At 41.9% G+C, this 19942-nt stretch overlaps 1 protein-coding gene across 1 annotated transcript in view; it reads right to left on the bottom strand.

The window, feature by feature from the left end:
• Positions 1 to 19942, bottom strand: part of focad (focadhesin) — a 52354-nt gene that overhangs the window by 7955 nt on the left and 24457 nt on the right. The window contains exons 12-39 of the mRNA XM_084343737.1: positions 17674 to 17778; positions 17293 to 17394; positions 17041 to 17168; positions 16454 to 16580; positions 16234 to 16368; positions 14838 to 14888; positions 14223 to 14306; positions 13019 to 13157; positions 12536 to 12724; positions 11690 to 11811; positions 11513 to 11605; positions 10139 to 10227; positions 8427 to 8468; positions 8162 to 8270; positions 7915 to 8031; positions 5972 to 6210; positions 5791 to 5880; positions 4556 to 4703; positions 4324 to 4443; positions 3913 to 4035; positions 3500 to 3577; positions 2397 to 2468; positions 1781 to 1883; positions 1582 to 1662; positions 1313 to 1441; positions 1112 to 1227; positions 326 to 586; positions 96 to 185 (exon numbers count right to left, since the gene is read on the bottom strand). Coding sequence (XP_084199863.1) covers positions 96 to 185; positions 326 to 586; positions 1112 to 1227; positions 1313 to 1441; positions 1582 to 1662; positions 1781 to 1883; positions 2397 to 2468; positions 3500 to 3577; positions 3913 to 4035; positions 4324 to 4443; positions 4556 to 4703; positions 5791 to 5880; positions 5972 to 6210; positions 7915 to 8031; positions 8162 to 8270; positions 8427 to 8468; positions 10139 to 10227; positions 11513 to 11605; positions 11690 to 11811; positions 12536 to 12724; positions 13019 to 13157; positions 14223 to 14306; positions 14838 to 14888; positions 16234 to 16368; positions 16454 to 16580; positions 17041 to 17168; positions 17293 to 17394; positions 17674 to 17778 — 3282 coding nt within the window. The remainder of the gene's footprint in view (positions 1 to 95; positions 186 to 325; positions 587 to 1111; positions 1228 to 1312; positions 1442 to 1581; positions 1663 to 1780; positions 1884 to 2396; positions 2469 to 3499; positions 3578 to 3912; positions 4036 to 4323; positions 4444 to 4555; positions 4704 to 5790; positions 5881 to 5971; positions 6211 to 7914; positions 8032 to 8161; positions 8271 to 8426; positions 8469 to 10138; positions 10228 to 11512; positions 11606 to 11689; positions 11812 to 12535; positions 12725 to 13018; positions 13158 to 14222; positions 14307 to 14837; positions 14889 to 16233; positions 16369 to 16453; positions 16581 to 17040; positions 17169 to 17292; positions 17395 to 17673; positions 17779 to 19942) is intronic.

Raw genomic sequence — 19942 nt, forward strand, 5'->3', positions numbered from 1 at the left:
ATACCATTTACGTTAGGAAATGTTAGCACATGACACAAATGCTTTTCTTTCTTGTCTATACAACAGTTTGAACTTATTGTCACATCATGCTGTACCTCTGTGACTCGGGCGATTCGGTCAATCTCTGAATCAGACATCTCAGACAGACATTTGGCGATTCCCACATAGAAATCCACTTCATTATCCTAAAACAAAAGAATTTGTCATCAGCAGAAGACTATGATTGGGAATAGGAGGATAGGAGTGATTGACAATGTACAATTACAGTGTCAGGTATAAAGTAGTTTCTGAATGCATAAACACTTAAGTCCTTTCCACCCTGTACCTGGATTTGGTTGGGCAGGAGGGTGAAGATCTTCTCGGTGGTGGAGCAGAGGATGGTCCAGCAGTTGTTGGGGGGATTTGGGAGGGCCATGGCCTGATTGAGGCCCCGAAGTAGGGAGTGGCATATAGACAGACGCTGGGGACGAAGGTCATCCTGGAACTGCTGCAGGCCCAGACTCTCCACATGGACCTGGAGCTTGTCCTCAGCAACATGCTTCATCCACAGGCCCAAGTTCTCATATAGGTGAGCCCGAGTCTGGTACTGGCGGAGAAAGAATATTATTCTAATATCCATTTTGACTGTAGTCAAGTCTACCGACCACTCAAAGTTCTTCACGTGCAACATTCAGTGACAGTAGAGCTACTGTGCAAGGAGCTGATGTGCTCATCAGGAGTGATAGAGGGCGGAAAGCCACTAAGCCGAAACGTTAGCATGTTGGTCATCATGGCCAGAATAAGTTGTTGAAATTGAGAATTGCCCACTGTGTCCTGAAGATAAACACTTTGAATATGGCTTTGGTTTAACACCACAAAATAAAACACTGAGAAGGTGCATCCTCTTAAAGATTAACTATATATTTGGCATATCTTATATCTTCCTGGACCGAAATGCTTTGCTGCTAATCGTCCAGCATACATGCAGAAACTGATATATCTGGGATGAGCTAACATCAACTAATAATATCAACCATGTAGATGTATCAGTCAGGCTGTTCTGTGTAGGATTCACCTGAGTATTAAAAGTCATTACTGGGACCTGATACAGAAACACTCTAGGGGAACTTACACTGAGACTGTGCACAAGGGGCGGTGACAGCCAGGAGCCCAGAAAGAGAGAGGCACTCTGTGATGATTGAGCTTGACACGCTGCCAGCACCACACACTGATGCTGTACATCCTCTCCTGTCAAAGGAAAAAGTTGCTGAGCTCAGTGCTTTGGCTCTGCAAGCCCTTAGGTACAACGACACAAATATGTGAGAACTCTTACCGAAGCTGAGCCTCATCAGAGGTGACAGGACGGCACTCCAGTTGATGGGTGGGTACTGGAAACTGGCTCCTACTGATGCCAGGGGGGTCAGAGCAGTCTTAACCACAGCTGGGTGGGAAAACTCTGGACCTGCACCACAGGAAGAGAGGTTATTCACAAAAATAAGCTAATGAAATTATATCATATGCAGGCAATGTCAATAATTATTTCTATATATATTATCTTCAAAGTGGTGATGTTTAAAGGTAGTTATAAACGTCTCAACAAACCTTTTTTTCCTGCCTCTGTGAGGAAGTCAATGATGGATCTGATGACACTTCTCTCTGAGAGGTAACTGAAATCCTGAGGAACTGAGAGGAAGACAGGACAAGAGAAAACATATCACACACATTCTGTGGACAGAGAGGAACTTAAGTCAACTCCATTCCACTCAACTGTGGTAACAAGGAGGTTCACACTTGCACCTACCTGCTGTGTGACTGTGACTGGTGGACATATGGGCCAAATGCAAATGACCCACCAAACAAGCACTGTTGGACTGCAAACCAATGGCTCCTGAGAATGCTATGATCTACAAGAGAGGCAAAACAAGCCAATAAGCCAATGACATAATGAGCAAAGGCCAGCTCAATGTAATCAGAACTAACTAAACAAGTTAGGCTTAAATGTGCTTCACAAGTGTTATGGTAATTAGCCTTTAGTGCAAGTGGAACATTTTCTGTGAAGGTGGCACAAGAAGAAAGGCAGAATCATCTAAATTACAAATGTAAAGCCAATCTGACCATTAGATATCTTTAATCAAACAGTGACACACATGGAGCATTTATGATTGCCACTTTCAGCTGCGATGAGTCAGGCACGCACTGATTGCATTTCATTACCAGGGTTACCGGGCTTTGTTAGCAGCTATTCTTCGATGATACTGCAGGGAGGAAGAGTATTTACACACTTCCAAGTGCATAGCCATGTAGTAATGGACGTTTTGGGAAAGAGGAGAAGTGTCTGACATACTTGAGACATCTGAGAGGAGGTCACATTTTCACCAATGAAAAAACAGCATTAAGCATGAAATGTGTCTTCATACCTGTGTGATGGCTCGAATAACCTCGTTCAGCCTGCTCTGCTGCTGGGAGGAGAGCTCCAGCTCGCTCTTTAGCTGTGAAACAGGACAACAAGCTTGATGGAACGTACAGGGACAGAAACATTCATGGCCTCATTCCAGCAAAAAGGAATCACTAAGAAATACTTCACCCCAAGACTGAAACATTTGTATTAATGTACTGCCCACATAGACCTGATTGTCAGACAAAAAAGTACTTACAGTAAGTGCTAAATCACATTGTTGGTTTAATGTTAAGGCTTCTCAAAAACATGGTGATTTAGAATAAAAAATAAATCAATAAATAACTTCTAGTGTGCTTCCTTCACCCTCTCCAGTCTCTCTCCGCCTCACATTTCCTGTTTATCTCTACACTTTCAACTATCAAATAATGGCTCAGTGACAGAAAATAATCATTGGTTTGCCGAGTACTGTTTTGAAGCCTCAAGTTTGGCGATATGGCCGTCTCTATATTGTATTTTTCTGAACCAGAAATTACCATATTTGGATGAGAGCGTGGAGCTGGGTCGCATCTCCTGATTGGATCTGACTGAGGATACACCAACTCGCAATGTAGCCACGCCTTAAAGCATACCCTGCTTATCGTCTAATATTTTCTAAATGGAACCATGATTTACTAAATGAACATCGTGCTGGATTGAAGATTTGAAACTAGCGATTGAGGTCATAAACTCATTAGGAGACTGTTTACTGAGGTTATAAAAAAAGAGAGAAGTAGGGTCATTTTCTCATAAGCTTATATACCTCTGAACTTTGTTTTTTAAACCAGTGGGGTTGCCCCCTGCTGGCTATTACAAAAACTGCAGGTTTAAGGCACTTTAGCATTGACTTCACTTTTTAGACCTGAAAGCATCATCCACGTTTTCTACCGTCAATGGTCCTGATGAGTCAAAATTCACTGTTTCAGGGTAACCAGATAATCAGTGAGCAGCCCTCGAACAGCAGTGTCACATTGACCAGACGGCTGGTGTCTGTTTACATTTTGCACTGCTTGCTGTGAAACAAACAAATAAAAAAATATGCAAGGTTTGTAAAAACTGATCGCAGAAGAAAAGAGGATTTCCCACCTGGATGAGGTAACTCTCTGATCCAACTAAAGCCACCAGGCCGTTGATGGCAGCCAGTCGCTGCATGGTGGGACAACCCTGAAACAAAGAAATAATCCTCTACTGAGCAGAAATCAGAGTAAAGGCTTGAATATATTATATAACAGGTTGTCTCTGTGTGGAGTTTGCATGCTCTCCATGCATTTGTGTGGGTTTCCTCTAACAGTCAAGAGACAACGTGACAAGAGTGTGAAAAAGAAAAGCTCTTATTTCAATTTTCTCCTCAGTATTCATCAGAAGTATGAACTCTGATATGTATGCTGCACCAGGCGCTTTTACATTCTGATAGTTTTAGATTGACAAGAGATGTAGATTTATGATAAATTCGGTATCTAATGGATCTGTAAATGGCAAAGAAAAGGTAGATGTATTACCTCAGCCAGTAAGATCTTGATCCAAGCAGCCAGCAGGCGAGGATGGATGTCCTCTGCTTTACCGTGGCCAGACATTGAAAGGCCGTGGACCACCAACCCTAGAGCCAGGGAGAAGCCTGGAGTCTGAACAGTATGGAAAACTGGGGTTAGACTATAGAAAGGCCTCAAAATTGTACTGAGTGCATTACTTCAGTAAATTTACATCAAAATACTAAAATTGTCTTGGACAACTCGTGAGCACTGTAGCCAAGATGAGAAAAAAAAAATATAGAAGATCTCAATTCCCATCCCTGTTGTTCATCCAGGTCCATCAAGAGATTGTTGTGGTGTGGTAACATCAGAATTACTGCAAATGAAGCAGCTGCTAACCCTCCTGAAACAATCTCACTGACAAGAGCCTCTGCTGCTGACCTGTTGGCTCTCCTCGGTCAGGGTGCGCAGAGTGTTCATTACTTCCTCAGCCTTGGCAGCATCTATAAGACCTCCACTAAAGGCAGAGACGCCCACACATGCCACAGAGTACGCCAAGACCTGCACATGTGGAGGAAGAGAAGGAGGAAGAGGAAGAACTGGAAATCAAATATGTCAATGACCTCTCAAACTGCACCATAGTAAAACTAGTGTTGTGCAGGGTGGTTTGTACCTCTTGCAGCATGCGTCCCTGCCCACTGCTGTCCTGCAGGTTGGACAGTAGTTTGTCCAGTGTTTGGGTGACGTGGACATGTTGGTCCGTCTGTCCACTACTGCAGAGAGCTGCGAGCACCAGAGCCAGACCCAACACACAGCCAGTTCTGAGGGGGAGGAGAGAGGAGGAAGGGTTCAGGAAAAAGGACACTACGTATGATATATTAATGTGCAGGGTAAGGGCAGCGATGGAATGTAACTAAGTACATTTACTCATGTACTGTACTTAAGTACAATTTTGAGGTACTTGTAGTTTAGTATTTCCATTTTCTGTACTTTCACTCTGCTACATTTTGCAGGCAAATATTGTACTTTTGACTGCTGCACATTCATTTTTATAACTTTTATCTGCATCTGGATAAAAAAAAACAAAGAAAAACACAGATTGCAATAATCAGTAGACCCACAGTATACAGTACATACATTTATGTTAATTATGTAGAATTTACTTGTACTTGTACATATACTTGTGCACATACTTATGCATATTAAAAATCAGGCTTTACTTTCAGACTTTTACTGAAGTACCATTTGTATGGGTTATTTTTTACTTTTACAGAAGTAATACTTTAACAGGATATCCTTATGATGGAGCACATGTAGCTCTGTAGGAAATACATGTTAATGAGAAGAGACAGATGTTCATTGGCTAGTTTTATTCTGCCTAAACAAACTCTCTTTGTTTTCATGACTGAAGAAACTGAATACACAAACTGACCTTAAAGGACAACACAATGTATACCGTTTTACTTTGTTTATAAGTGGCGGACCCTGCCACCTTTCTAGCTTCAAACAGTGTTCTGGGACCTTATTTTCCTCTGAGAACAGCTTGTTTATTCACTTATGGAAAAAATACATATTTCTATGTTTGTATTATTACCTCATTAATATTGTAAATATTAAAAGTGAGTTTGAATTTCTTCTCCAAAAACTACATAGTGCCTCTGGTCAAAGTGTGACTTTAATAGCATCACATGACCGGATAATTGTATTGTAAAACTGCACACTAGCTTTGTTTGTCATTCTGCAGGCAGAAATTATATTTCAAAAATAAAAGCACAATGCCAGGAATTCACTACACGTCACTCATATCATCACAAACAACCAGTTGGAAAGCACTGGTATAAAGACTACAGCATATTGTCAGACTCCTGCTGGTTAGGACTTCACATCAGGTCATGACCAGGCACTGACTTGTATTCCAGGTTGGGGTTGAAGGAGCAGCTTTCCAGGGCTTCCAAAGAGCTGAAGAGAAGATCGGTGTCCTTTTGAACCAGGACATCACTGTACAACAGAGAGAGGCAGACAGGTGACGGGAGGTAAATGATATTTACAGCCTGTGTTTGAGTCGTTACTACAGACACACAGACCCTACCTGAGGCGCTGATGCTGCAGACTGGAAAGCACCATGCCGAGTGCAAGACCAGAGTGGAACTGGACAGCCTGGGAGTCATCAGCGGTGGGGGAGCCCGGCAGGCCAGCCTGCAGCACTGACAGGACCTGGACCAGATCATCCTTCTGCCACACCACCAGCACCGGGACCAGCAGGGACAAGGCCAAGCTGGCACAGGAGCGAGCTATGGCACTTGCAGTGTTCTCACCGGAGTAGGAGCGCTGAGAGGGAAGGAGGGTGTCAGGTGTGATTGAAACAGCACAACAGCCGATTTTATTACTCCATATAATTAGTCAGTGAGGAGAAGGCACTGCTGTGTGGTGTTTACAGGGTCAGATTACATACTCAGTGTAGCAGTTAGAAAGCAGCAAAGAAACAAGGACACCTGCAGGAGCTTAAGGCTCATTACATGTCATGTTCTCAGCAGCCACACACAAAGAACACAAGCCCATTCATGCTGTCAGAAAGTCTCTTAAACTTAACTGATATACAGTACATGAAGTTTTTGTTCACTATAATTATTTCCCCTCTCCATGCCAACTATGAAGTGAGTTTCCACAGTCTTCACTCTGTGCAAAAATGCAGTCATCTTAAGCCATTATAAGGTTTGTGTAACTATCCCTCCGTTGCAGCTCAGCAGGTACCCAGTGTCCATGGGAACACAACCAGTGAGTTAGTAGTAAAAACACTTTGGAAGGCAGCTTGTGTCAAAGGCTGACGGTGCTGTAATGATGTTTTCTTGTCACAAAGCACTCCTCATCTCAACAAGACAGATAGCAACTACACTACCTGTGGTTTCCAAACCTCCACCCACACTGCCACCAGTGGGATAGAAAACAAGGTTTCGTGTTTTCTATCAAGGCACAGTGTCTCGGTGTGTAAACTGGTGTTGTTCAGTATCAATAACAAAACCGTTATTTAAGTACTGTATGTGCTAACATTTCTGGAAATCAAGACGCTTCCACTTCCCTTTTGGACACTTACAGTGTACTACACAGCATTGATATGCAAGACAAGAAGTGCATTCCAGAAACCTGAGACACTGTTTTCCTTTCTTTTGGTTCCTGGAACAGTTTCAAGCACTGGATTGCATTTTTACAAATAGAAAGTTCAAATTCCAGTCTTTGTCTACAATGAAGTGTAATCAGTGAAATGAGCAGCAGTTGTAATGAAAAACATTCTGATTTTAGAGCTGCAATGAATTATTATTATTATTACTGTTGCTTGTGTGTTAGACTGTGTTTATGTAATGCTTGTCTCATATGCTTGAATGTAAGTAGTGGATATGTTGAATGTACTGTTGAATTTTAGCTTTTGATATTTCCAAGCCCTTTCCCTCAAGAGGCTTTTGCCAGGCAACCACTGTGAATAAGAATTTGTTCTTATTGACATGCCCGGTTAAATAAATACATACATACATACATGCATAAATACTTGGCCTGTTATTTTTAGTCAATAGTCAATTTATCAAAAAAAAAAAAAAAAAAAAAAATAATAAATGAAATGAATAAAATGGAAAAAAATCGTCTCACCAGTTTTTTCATTTTTGTTTGCCAGATCGAATTGAATACTTGAATGAACGGATGACACATGGACAGCAATTGTAAGACTGAAAACTGCTGCAACCTCCTGTAAATCGAGCCCTGAATCCATTTTTATTCAAACTGGCAAACTTTGTCTCGCCTCACGCCGTCTAGTGTTTAGAATTTTGTGTCTTTTTTATGATCTGTCGTTGTTTTTGTTTAATTGTTTATCCTTTTTTTCTGTTTTTATGCTCTGATGTTTTTATTAAATCTACTTGTAAGCACTTTGAGGCCTCGCACTGTAAAATGTTCTATATTAATTTCATTTTACACACTTATATTTATAGTAGTTTTCAGGTCAGATGACACAAAAACATCAAGCAAAACTCTGATGAAACTTACATGGAGGAACCATGGGAAGACTTGTCCTCGGGCCTTGTAGCTGCTGCTGCTGATGCTGAGCAGGGTGTTGAGAACCATGGCCAACCAGCTGGCTGTGGGCACAAATTCTGGTCCAGCCTACAGTGACAAGTCGGTAAAGATGGTTTACAGAGAATTCTGCATAAGCTGTGCCTTCATACACAGCTTTGTTTGTGGGATCTGAGAACTAAACCACACAGTGATTGGGTTCAGATATTGAGTGTGTTACCCCGAGGCTGCCGTCACTATCAGCAGGCAGGTTGCTCTCATATTTAGCGAGGACAGCAGCCAGGCCGCTCAGAGCCAGGATGGAGTTTCCCTGAACAACAGGACTGTCCCTGAACAATACAAAGAACATCCTATTGTTAGCATTGTTAGTATTGACTCTCAGAGGGCCAGATCACATGTGTGATTGAATGCAACATATTAAGTTGTAACCAACTATTTTGTTTTCTGTCAGTCTACAATGTAGTGATCACAAGCAGGGGACTCACTTTGTCGCAGCTTTGATGACGTCTGCCAGCTGATCTCTGGCCCTGAGGGAGGAGGAGAAAAAGATGGAGAGAAAACAAAGATGAGGAAGAAAGGATGAAAGAAACAGAAAGAAACAGAGAGAAACAGTGATTGCGGGTGAGTGCGGTGGGCGAGGGTGGCAGGCGGGAGCAGGGACCCTGGGCGTCCTGACCCCTGGCTTTGCAGACTGGCTTTTGGTACGTGCAATGTCACCTCTCTGGCAGGGAAGGAGCTGGAGCTGGTGCAGCAGGTAGAGAGGTACCAACTAGATATAGTTGGGCTCACTTCCACACACAGTGCCAGTTCTGGAACTAAACTCCTGGAGAGGGGCTGGACTCTCTCCTTTTCTGGAGTTGCCCAGGGTAAGAGGTCCTGGGCGGATGTGGGGATACTCTGCTTTGTTGGAGTTCCTCCTGAGGAACATGAGGGTCACCTCTATGGCATTGCAGGTCGCTGGGGGGAAGGCTCTGACTGTTGTTTGATTCGCCCTGAGATGCTGAAGGCTCTGGACATTGGGCTGTCTTGGTTGACACACCTTTTCAGTGTCACTTAGGTCGGGGACTGTAGAGTATGCTCCCTTGCTCCAATCCTGTTCATGATATACATGGACAGGATCTCAAGGCTCAGCCATGGTGAGGAGAGTGTCTGGTTTGGGAACCTCAAAATTGCATTTCTGTGTGTGAAGTGGTTGGGATGAGGGTCAGCAATTTTAAGTCTGGAGCTATGGTGCCTCAGCCAGAAAATGGTGGATTGCCCCCTCTGGTTGGGGCTGAGATCCTGTCCCAGGTGAAGGAGTTTAAGTATCTTGGGGTCTTGTTCAGTGATGGGAAAGTGGAGTGTGAGATGGACTGGCGGTTTGGTGAACTGCAGGCATTGTATTGGACCGTCATGGTCAAGAAGGAGCTGAGCCAGAAGGCAAAGCTTTTTGACTGACCAGCACGTCTGCATACAAGTGGCCAATATGAGTCTCCTCCAAAGGGTTGCTGGGCTCAGCCAGGCTTTAGCATCTAAAGAGGAGCCAGTTGAGGTGGTCCGGGCATCTGGTTGGAATGCCTCCTGGGCACCTCTCTGGAGGTTTTCCAGGCACAACCAACTGGGAGGAGACCCCAGGGCAGACCCTGAACTCTCTGGAGAGATTGTATATCTCATCTGGCTTGGGAACGCTTCAGGTTCCCCCTGGAGCTGGAAACCATTTTTGGGGACAGGAATGTCTGGGGCAGGGCTGAGCCTTGATGATTGTTTGTGTCAAAGTCATGAGTCACTATGACATGTGGCAAATATGGACAAGAAGAAATGCCTATCTTGTCTGAGTACTTGGAAGTGTCAGGGGCAGCAGGCTTTTCACTGGTCAGCAGACTGTACTGTCTATGAGACCGGGAGCAGCTACACTATGCAACAACTACACCTTAAAACTGCAGATGTTTCTGGACATGTATATCTTAGGTACAATGTGTGCGTGAACAAGACACATTCATGAGGTTTCCTCAATTTGAGCCATAATGTCCACACATTCAGTTTAGAGAAAGCTATCAATAATAAGATAATAATACAGTACATGTCATTGCATCATTATTGTCTGCAAAAATGGTACACTTTACTACATGCTACCACTGAATCCCCTTTAGTAGTTACCTTGTTTTGAATGTGTGTGTAAGCATAAAGCTAGCAGTATATTCATGTAAGTGATTCTCACCACAGCCAGGCACAGTGTTGTTTGTACTGCAGCTCCTGTGGGTTCCCTTTGCCCTGTTTCTGCTGCATCTCCAAATCAGCACGTCGACCCTGAGCACACACACATGAATTAAACCATTGAAAACCAGTTAACTTGACCATGAAAGACATCCGATTCATTCTGTCAAACTCAGAGAAACTTTGTCAGGATGGGTTTTTGAAGGCCAATACAAAGGAAGAAGAAATAATGGAATAAATAACAGCGAAACAGTTTTGTTGTTGCATTAGAACTGATATAATTACTGAGTCATTTATAGTCAACTCTCTCTCTCTTTTTTTTTTTACCAGTAATTGTGACAAATGACTTGTTTTAAGGTTAGAAGGTATTCTTCATGTTGACCTGCTGCCAACTTGTTTCACTATTACAGTTTTTACAGACATAATAACTTTCAGAACGAGACATAGACATAACTACAGACTTCCATAGCTGCCAATATGAAAATCAAATAATTTAATCAAATTGATTTAATTCAATTAAATTTAAATTTAATTTTCAATATCTGTTTGCATAATGTTTTTTACCCTTTTATTTTTTAATAAGAAATTAATAATTCATACATATAATGCCAAAATGAAAATTAAAACTCCATTGATAAATATTTTTTAGTGCACAAAACAACAAAATGTAATGTGGAAAGACCTTTTTCATTTTCAATTAAACATAAGATTGAAACAGAAAATGACACAGCAAACTGGACTTATAAAAATGCAATAAAATTGTCCCTGGCTGTAACCTGAGATTTGATGATTTATGTGGTCTTAGACCCTGAATGTGACGTTTGACACTCACTGGCTTTATCCACAGTTATGATCTCTCCACTATACAGTAGGAACGTCGGTTATCACATGAAGACCGTTCATAAGTAGGTCATGTGATAACAAAAGATCCATCTTTGTGACAACTGAACAAACCTTCTCTCTGAGACCAAGGGGTGTGGTTGAAGTGGACACTGAAAAACTACTCATTTAACATTTTAAAAAGTTAATTTTCATACCCATTGTCCTTTGGGCCTAACATTGTTTTATCTTTTGTCAAACATCACGCACACATATTGAAAACAAAATTCTAATTTGATTCAATAATTTCATTTCATGTCATTCTAATATTGGCAGCCACAAACTTCCATACATATCCTTGTAATTCCTGCTGCGTCAGCAGTTTATGGACTGTCAAGTGCAGTCTGTCAAGACATGATGTCACGTTTACTGGTGAAATATCAATTATGGAAACGGGTGTTTTTCATTAAATCTGCCCTGCTGAAAATCCTTAGAGGTTGAACCCAGTCTCTTTTCTAATAAACATGTAATACATCCATCAACGGTCAGAAGCACAAACCTGTAGGATAGCGTGGAAAGCTCGGCTCATGAAACCTCGCCAGGCCTGGGGCAGGAAGAGGGCACGGTGCCATTCAGATGGCTGAATGTTCACCTACACATCAAAAACAACAAGCAGAGGTTTGGTTAAAACCACAGAGGAGTGTGAGAGGCAGAGGAGGAGAAGGGTTAGACCTACTTCATGAATGAGGGCCGTCAAGGTCTGCTGGTAGCTGCGGCTGCGGCTTATGAGGAAACGATCAATTGGTCTGCCATCACGATCCGTCTGCAGAGGCAGCTCGTAACAGAGCAGCAGCCCAGCTACACACACACACACACACACACACACACACACACACACACACACACACACACACACACACACACACACACACACACACACACACACACACACACAGTTTGGTCAATGCTGAGGCATTAAGTTAGGTTTAGGAAAACATCATGGTTTCAGTTTAAAATACTAACTTGCGTAAGTATTTAAAAATGTTATTGATAACATGCAGCCACTAAGTGTTGCCTTTCTTCTCCTCCTTCCATTACATTCACATCACAACAACACAGTTCTTCCAATCATTTAACCCCTCCAGTGGTTCAGTTTGCTGTAGCTAACATTGCAAAAGTGATCAATTCACAATGACAAAGTTTATAAGGAAAAGATTTTTTGTATCGGATCGTTCCATAATAAAAAGTATCGTATCATATCGTAGCCCATGTATCTTATAAGAGAGATGCACACACCTACTAATTGGGTACATTTAACATTTTGGAGCGCTGGATACAGTCAACAAGTTGTCAGTTTGCAAGTGTGGTAAGTTCATACAGTTTATTAGGCAATGTTATTTGTACCAGACTCCTGTCCAATAACAACTGCAATAATTATTATATTATTGACTGACGCAGATTCCTTGTTCAATATGTAAGTGGACACAATAACAACAATAACCATAAACACCTCTGCAGTGTAATGTAACTGAACACAAATATTTCCACAAAGCAATAAAATAAAAATATAACATGTTGTCACCTGCTAGTCCGGTCTTCAGGCCAGGCTGCTTGTTTTTCTCGTAGGTTTTCAGCATGAACGATGGAATTCCTGCCACGGTTTTACCCTGGTCCGAACGCAGGTTTCCTCCTCTCAGGGCTGAGAAGTAAACCCCCCGAGGCATCTGGCTCATCTCCTGCTTCACCAGCGAGGTGAGGAAGAGTTCAAAGGCTGAAATATCAAGTAGATATCAAGATGAAATTCTGTGAGGAGGAATTCTCAAAATATGTAAGACTGAAGCAAAACTACAACTGAACGTCCCAGGAGTGTAAGGTATGACAATGACAGATGGGCACGAGGTTCACGGCATCACCCAAAATCCAAACCTGCCTCCAATATGATGCTTCACTGCCCTCCTACTATTAACACTGCCGATTGTGTTTGATGAAGCGCCGGGCCCAGCTGGAAGCACCATAGCACCAGTATGAAGCCTCATCTCTGACTGACTATAATTTTACAATTTACCTGGTAGGACAGATGCGGGGGTGAGAGCCATCAGCTTCACATAAGATGAACCTGGGATGCTGAGATCCTTTTCTTCCTCTTCTTTCTCCTCCTCCTGTAGATCCTCCTCATTTTCAGGGAGCTTTGCAGGTGGTCTGGCCTACAGAGTGCACAGAGCAGAGGCAATACATACACCTGAATGCTAAGGAACGGACAATATGAACTGAACATAAAGCTACAGCCGATCTAATCAGAACCTATAAACTGAGCTAAATGACCATACAGATGTAAGAACAGTTGAAGTGCAACGCATGTGTTCTAAAGCCAAACAAACGCATACGTACAAACATTTATCTTATTTAATTTATCTTACAGTTGGTAAGTTAGAGTAAATCCTACATTTTGAAGGAAGCACCTGCTAGCTACTGTTTGCACGGTGCTGTGGAAGTTACAGGAGCTAAATATTATTGTTGGCCTTTTGATGCAGTCTAAAGTGAGTTGCAGTGGACTGCACAGGCTGTTAATACTATCTTGATTTTTTTTGTAATTAGGAGCTAACAGGTTGACCGCCATGCTGCTGGCTCTGTGAGATGGCACTTAGCCACAGTGGTGCTTTGAGCTCTGTGCCAACATCAGCATGCTAACATGCTCAGAATAACAACGCTATCATGCTACTTTTTATCAGCTATAATGTTTTCCCATGTTCGCCATCTGATATTAGCATGTTAGCATGCCTAACAACACACAACAGCAATAATAACAGAACACAACACACAACAGCAATAAGAACAAAGTACAGCTAGGGTTGATGGGCAAATCATCTGATAGTTTAGTGAATATTTCAGAGTGGATCGAAGTAGTGCAGGAGACCACCATTACCATCCCCAGAACTATGCCGCTAGCATGGCTAAAAACTAAGACGCAAACACAACTCAAACAAATCTGCACCAGCTTACTCACTGTATTAAATGGATATAGCAGCTTTACACATGGCAGTGAATAGAAAAAGATACATCACTGATTTTAGAATATTCTGATACCTCTAAAGACCTGACCTTTGGTTTATTGTAACATGTCTTTTTCTGTAGATACCCTGTGAAAACCTTCACCTTATATTGAATATATAGGCTAATGGTTAATTCAAATATAACCTTTCCATGTCATAATTTGCATGACTTTCTCAGATAGACTTGAGACTGTTAGGAGAGTGGAGCAGGAGTCTTACTGCCTCAGGAAGGAGATTTATTGTGTGGGCCGCTTCAGGAAAATCTGCCAAAGCCCTGTAGCCACAGCTGGCCATCTCTGGATCCTGTTAGAGCACACACACACACACACACACATTTTTTTCAGAGTTTTGTATAGATGACTCAACATTTGACATACACACTGCATGAGATGTTTGGTGGTGTAGCAGTAAAACACTGACTCAAAAAATGCTTTCATCTTCATAAACCTGAAGGGAGCAGCTGAGTTTCTGATAATTCTTTATGAGTTCATAACTACAACTGACCTATTTCAGATGACACAGTCATTTTATCCACTGCCAATATAAAACAAACTATGAGCACAACTTTGTCCATGTACTGGATGTTCAGTTTAAGATTGTAGATACTAGATTTCTACTTTTGTAAGTTATATGTAAGAAATGTTTTGCAGCACAAACAATGTGTTAGCAATTATGAGTATTCTGAATTATTTGCCAAAACCTTTGATAAATTCTGTAAAATGGCAAAAACACTCAGTCAAGGCAGCTGCAGACTTCGGGCTGCGCGAGCGCGCACACACACACACACACACACACACACACACACACACACACACACACACACAGTCCACAGACCTTGCTCACGGCATAATTCCAGAGGAAGCTGACCACCTCCTCTTTCAGTTTCTGGAAAAACACAGATAAAAAGACTTTTTAAAGCGACGGCAACTTCCAATGTTTTTACAACCCAGCAGCAAATTGTGGCTGCCAAGAACATCTAATATCATCTTAATAAGAGACAACATAAGTCTCACCAAAGATTTAGCCAGTGCAAATTGTGTGTTACAAAATTAGCTTATCATCACCAGCTGAAGGATTTCAAACTCATTTTCTTATTACTAGAATTATCAAAAGACCCTTTATATCTAAAAATCCCCTTCAATCCTTAGCATCAGAAGCTAACGAGCATTCATTTTTGTTTCTCATGTATTATTTCTGTTCAGATTTTTCAGTTGACCTTGGCGCACACCGAACAAGAGGGCTAACTGACTGCACTGAACAGGCACAATGGCAACTTCACTGTGACAACAAACACCAGGAAGCTGCACACTGTCACTACATCCAGAGGTTGTTCACCACATTTTTGACTACATACAAACCAAACTATTTCACATGTTCATATTATCTAAAAGAATAGATTTATAGGAGGTGCTGGTTGGCTTTTTTTTTTTTTTTTTTAAACTTTGGACAGAGCCAGGCTATCTTATTTCCCCTGCCTCCAGTCTTTATGCTAAGCTAGGCTAACCTCATCCCGACTCTAGTTTTGAACAGAGGTTTATTTGGCATTAAAGGTTCTCTGTGGAACTTCTGTGTTGGTGTGGAAGCTGGTCGTTGTTTTATGTTAGCAGACTCCATTTCTATCCAACATCATTTTTCACATCACGTTACAATCCGCTCACATATGACCGATGAAAAAGTGATTAATATATGCAAATTGTTACAAATTGCTGTATAGAGTCCCATTAAATCCTACATTTACAAATAAGACACTTGTATAGAAACGCAAATGTACTGCAATCAGTGAAACGTAGGCCAGTGGGAACCTAAAGCTGGTTGGCTGTGTTTGTATGTCCATGTAAACATGTTGTTTATATATCCTTATTTATTGTTAGTCCATGTAAACATAGCTGGCTAACAAGCTAACTTATGTATGTTGAGGTGTGTCACAACATACCCTACAGCTGCATGGGTCCCTGTGTGAGAAGCTCATCTACCTCGATTCTCAGGGGCTGACACCAAAACTTTAGATGTGTTCAGATGAGTTACAATACATAAATACATTATATATATAGATTATTCATCTTTAACATTGTTTTATCAGCATAAGGTTTTATTTGTTGAAGAATTAGTCGGTGTCTTTTTTGATATTACCACTGGGAGGAGCCAAAGTTAGGAACAGACAGGAAGACACAAAACCCCCAAAATAAAGCTCCAGGATTAAACAGAAGCTTTCCTGAGGCCGAGCAGATACCTCGTACTCCTCTGACTTGACAGTGAGCTGGGGAACCAGAGCCAGAAGTTCAGCTATGGCTTTAACAATCAGTGGACGGGAGTCACAGCTCAGCTCTGGTCCAAGACTTCTCCATGTTGAGATGATATCCACTACCTGCAAAACAAGCCTCATAAAAACTCTGTTGCTATGTTTACATTGGCTGTGTGTGTGCTTGTGTGTGTGTGTGTATATGTGTGACCTCTGTCCGGCACAGCTCCTGTAGTCCTTGCAGGGCGAGAGCAGCAGGGGTTGCCATGTCTGGTCTGGTGCACTGCTTCAGAGTGAGTGTAATGGCAGCCAACATGTCACCACCATGCTGGTAAGGCCTGAGACAGAAAGGCAAGTGTGTGATACATAATACACGACGATCCTCTTAATCACAACACATGGACAGCTGAGGTGGAAAACAACCTTAAAATCAGGTATAGTCGGTTGTTTCGATGTATTCATTACAAAACGAGCTATTTTCACTTTTGTTGAATTTGAAATTTAAAGGAATATGAACACATATGCAGTATTTCTATCAGATCACCCTACATCTGTACAGAGGCATTACCCTACCATTAAAGGGATGTTAGTTACAACCTAAGCTAATGCTGTATTGTCTACAATGCATTTGTCACGTGCAGTAGAAAAACCCTTGAACCAAACATAAATGTAATATAAATGACCACAGAAAAAACATCAGACTGCTGATTATTACTGTTCTTTGTCAGTCTCCATCATATTTAAACAATCAGAGCAGACAATCAAGCACCACTTGAGTCCAGTGTGTGGTGGTCTGACCTCTCTCTGCAGATGTCCCTGAGACAGGCGGCCCTGGCCAGGATCTGCTCCCACTGGGCGTCCCTCCCCAGCACCACCCTACTGTCCTGCTGGCCCAGCAGACGCTGCAGCTCCGGGTAGATTCGATCCTTACAGGAATGAACAAAGTCATTTATGAGTGAGCAAGAGGACAACATAGGAATTATTTTGAAATATAAAGAAGGTCTGCATACATTTCTATGAGGATAATAATAATTATTTATTATCACAGACCTGTTTCTTCCAAAGGGCAGTCATGAGACGCATTGCCACTGCTCTCAGCTTGGGCGCACTGGCCAGCATGTGGAGAGTCTGAAGCACCATGGGCACACAGAGCTGGAACATTAAAGCACATGGTGTGTGTTAATGGTTAAAATTATCTGTAAAGAGCTTCATGCATATTCTCACAGATGTGAAAAAGAGTCCTCTGCATATACACACAGTTTTGCATATTCAGAATATGAATTCTGGTTTGATAAGAACAATCTTTAGAGATGATAATTTGAAAAAATAAAAGGTATACACAACAGCAAGGTGAGGCGCAGTGGTTTATATTTCATGTCATAAGATCTTCATTTGTAAAGTAGGACAGTGGAGGCCAGAGGTGCTCAGTACCTTGTGAGTCCCGAGGTTTGGCAGGCAGTTCAACACAGCATGAGCCTGGCCTGGATTCTTTTCTCTCCCCAGTTTGAACAACAGAACAGGAATCAGGGAGGGGACCTGCAGACACACATGTGAGTTTCGATAAAGGAAACACCCAAGTAAAGCGAGGGGCCACATTTATCAAGTGGCTCAGAGGAGGAAATGAGTCGGAATTGGCCCAAAATTCTTAGAGTGAGGCATTTTCCAGTAAAACTGTTTCTTAGGAAATCATTCCTATCTGTGCTAACATTTAGGAGAGCTCCTGAGTTGTCCTCAGCTGTTGGGTGTCACCAGGAGATGGTGTTCTGGCAGAGATATTCCACAAGAGGGGAGATCAATGACGACAAGTTTATTCAAAAATCTCACAACAATTATGCACGGAAAATGCAGCTGTGCAGCAGTGATGACTGTCGGAACAGTTTCATCAGTCCTACATTTAACTTTACTGCTGCTCTTCTAGAGCTTCATAAAGACAATGTGGATGCCTCAAAGGTCCTCAGTGAGCTTTTATTTTGAACACGATATCCCCTGTTGTGTCATGAAGGATATCTCAACCTAATTACAACATCAGCAGCTTTAATATTTGAGAGATGTGTTGATACATTTTCCCACCTGTGGGAGACCAATAGAGGTTTCAGCATTATTGTTACATGCAGCGGAATCGTATATACAATTTCTTCATTTTAAACGCAATCATGGTGAGTGAACTCAACTACAAAAAATGGTAAATAAATTTTTTCAGTCTACTAACCGCCCAAAGCGCTTTACAACACCTCACATTCACTCATCCACACACACATTCATACACTGATGGCAGAGGCTGCCACGCAAGTGCCGACCTGCTCATCAGACGCAGTTTGGGGTTCAGAATCTTGCTTAAGGATACTTTGATGTGCAGCCGGGGGAGCTGGGGAATCGAGTCTGGGGTCTATTCTGGGCTGAGACCTATCCTCCATCAAACATGCAAGTCTGTTTGCTAGTTTTTGTGTAATCGTGCTGAGAAATCCAACAACCAACAAAGAAACGTACACAGGCAAAGGTAATAAGTCCAAGATAAGCTTGACTTCCAGTAACACTCTTGTTTGTTTTTACTACTAAAGCAGTGCAGTGTAATTTTAGCCATTGTGCTATTATAATGTTCATGCTAATCATTGACAGATGCTTGTTTTGGTTCGTAGTTTTGGTTTTACAGCCTGAAAACTTCACTTTTTTGTTTCAGTCTCATCAGAGTCATCATCATTTCCAGCAGCAGCTGTTTTCAGTCAAAAACCTCTAAAAACCCACTTTACACTAACTACTCAGCACCAAACAGCAAACAGACACAGTTAGAGACTAGCGGGATAACATAGTGGAACATTTAGCAGCTACAGAGACCGATATTTCCCTCAGGAGCTAAAAGGATAGTCAATATTGGATTGTCTTCATCAGGGGATACAAACACGACTCTAAATGAATATCAATGTGTCTCTGTGTCTGATGGATGTGTAATTAGACACAGTTTGTATTTTCTACCATAAGGGGTGTCTCAATCAAAACAATGACAACAAAAGATGTATTTAAGTTTTATGTTACGTTGAGTCAAGTTCACTGACTACCTTCCTCACTCTCAGTGATTAACCCCGGAGGTTACAGCGACAGGGGACCAAATGAAACGCACCGTTACCTTGAATAAAACGATTTGATGAATGATTTCTCTGGTTTGAACATTGTTGGAAACATTTGGTACAATGTAAGAACACAACATCACAAAATATACAATCAAAGGTCTGATCAATTTTTAGACATTTCATCGCATTAATGTTAAGTATAATATCTTTAAGCATCTGTTTTCTTACAGGTTTGCAGTACCAACTTATTAAGGTGCTAATGTATCACATTTGTGTTAGCTTGCCTCTGCTTTTCCCATATGGACAAAAAAGTTATCGTACATTTAGATTATTTGACTACTGCGTCATTATAAAAATATTAGTTTGGCATTCTTCAAGCCTCAGGGACCAGTTTCTTCTGCTGAACGCATCCATATTTACTGATGCATAGCCAAACCTGTGCATATGCACAAACCCCAGCAGGGAGAGCTGTGGTGACTGTATCACAACACACAGATTAACCTCTCCAGGCGGACTGTCCCGTCTCCCAGTCCCCTTGTGGTCTGACCCATGGTCATGGACATCTGAGCCCCGGCGCTGATCAATTATACCTTCATGGATACAAGTTAGAGAGCGGACAATGCAGGGTTAACCGT

The sequence above is a fragment of the Pagrus pagrus genome (genome assembly GCF_965226575.1).
Source record: "Pagrus pagrus genome assembly, chromosome: 22".
In the NCBI taxonomy this organism is placed as follows: domain Eukaryota; kingdom Metazoa; phylum Chordata; class Actinopteri; order Spariformes; family Sparidae; genus Pagrus; species Pagrus pagrus.